This window comes from Plectropomus leopardus, unplaced genomic scaffold (assembly GCF_008729295.1).
Source record: "Plectropomus leopardus isolate mb unplaced genomic scaffold, YSFRI_Pleo_2.0 unplaced_scaffold9502, whole genome shotgun sequence".
NCBI classification, from domain to species: Eukaryota; Metazoa; Chordata; class Actinopteri; order Perciformes; family Serranidae; genus Plectropomus; species Plectropomus leopardus.
This window is the reverse complement of record NW_024704191.1, coordinates 1-1,659: the sequence shown is the minus strand read 5'-3', so window position 1 is coordinate 1,659 and position 1,659 is coordinate 1. Positions and strand designations below refer to the sequence as shown.

Sequence of the window (1,659 nt, the reverse complement as noted above, 5' to 3'; positions counted from 1 at the left end):
GTCTGAGGGAAACAGGGAGGATGGGAGGAGTTCAGCTCTTATTGTTGGACTCAGTTTCACACCGTTTATTAGAAGCCAACGGTCCCTCTTACTCTCCTCAATATTATTATTATTATCACTTTTTATTTTAAGTATTATTATTATTATTCTGAGAAAATCCAACTTCCCAAGCATAAAAATAAAACAAACTTTGCACATCAGCCCAGTCTCATACTAAACCTCCTCAGCTGCAAACACAAGCCAGCAGTCCTGATGGAGGCGCCACAGCGACCGTCTACATTTCAGACGTTTCTAAATTCATAATTAAGCATTCATACATGCTGCAACTTTGAAACTTACACCAAAATATGAAGAAATGTTTGCAAACTTCACTGTGGTTGACATGGTGAAGTCCATCACTCTGTTTTTATCAAAAACTGAAAAACTCATGAAACCTTAATTGATACCAACTGCGACTTCAGACTGTCCGACGTGAACCGTCAACACAGATTTTTCATTTATCAAAGATCGGGCAGATAAAATATTGCTGTCATGGTAGATTTAGTGTGCAGCATTTCAGAAGTTTATCTGGGAAACTGAATTTTTGGCAGCATTTTAAATTCTGTCCTCCTGTGAACTGTTGCGGTCTGTGGGAAAATGGCATCTTTAAACATCAGTTTTTCACTGATGGATCAAATCAGTCTTTGTAGAAACTAATGATGGACATCTCTCAGCAGATTCTCAGAGTTTAGTCTTGACTGATTTTTTTGTGAGCGAGTGTACACAGGTGTGTTGGGACGCTATACCTGAGCCTCCTCTTGGCGAGGCTCCGGGAGCAGATCCTCTCCATGCTGCTCTGCAGGTTGAGCAGAGCGGTGATCGCCTGTTTCAGACACTCTTTGTCCTCCTCGTCCTCGCTCTTCTCCTCCAGTTGCTATGGAGACACAGAGGTCACGAACTGATCAGCACCCGGACAGGTAACACCTGAGAACATCAGTCCAGACCACACCGGTCCAGGCTCTGCAGCACTGGTTGTGACCCTGCAGGGAGGGCCCCCTGCTGGTCTGAACAGGTGCTGCAGACATCAACTGAAAAACTAAAGTTTGTTGTTTTTTTAGAAGATGATTATTTTTTTAAATCTGAATGAGATCAAGAATTCAAAGGAATCAGACTTTCTGACACTTCGGATGTCGGCTGGACCATCTCACCCAGAGGACGCACTCTGCACTCACAACCACAGGTGTGTTACAGGTATTATTGCTCACCTTGAGGATCTCGAACAGGTGTAGACAGTGGTAAACAGGAGTGAGCAGCAGTCGGGGCAGAACATACTGAACAGCTTCTTTAAAACCTTCACAGATGGACTGAAGACAGAAAGAAGACTGTATCATCATCTTCATCATCATCACCACCACAGTGTTTCCCATACATATACTCTTCCTGGGCAGGAAAAAAAGGGAAACTGAGACCCGCCCAGTAAGATATAATCCGAATTCCACTTTTTTTTACAATCAAGGATGTAATTTCACAGCACACACACAGACCGTCCGCCGCACCAGGGTTTCCATAGTCTCATATGTCCCGCCATAGTCTCAAGGAGCTGGACTGTTTATTAAGAGCCCTATTAAAACGCTGTAGAGGTTAGGGTTATCATCATCATCATCATCATCATCATCATCA

The 1,659-nt window shown here is 43.4% G+C and overlaps 1 protein-coding gene across 1 annotated transcript; it reads right to left on the bottom strand.

Annotated features, from left to right (window-relative positions):
• Window positions 1-546: 546 nt before the first annotated feature.
• On the bottom strand, window positions 547-1,618 carry LOC121940837 (son of sevenless homolog 1-like). The gene is made up of 2 exons (XM_042483521.1): window positions 1,245-1,618; window positions 547-913 (listed from the first exon to the last, which is right to left on the bottom strand). The coding sequence occupies exons 1-2, from the start codon at window positions 1,404-1,406 to the stop codon at window positions 728-730; spliced, it is 348 nt and encodes a 115-aa protein (XP_042339455.1). The 5' UTR covers window positions 1,407-1,618; the 3' UTR covers window positions 547-727.
• Window positions 1,619-1,659: the final 41 nt, after the last annotated feature.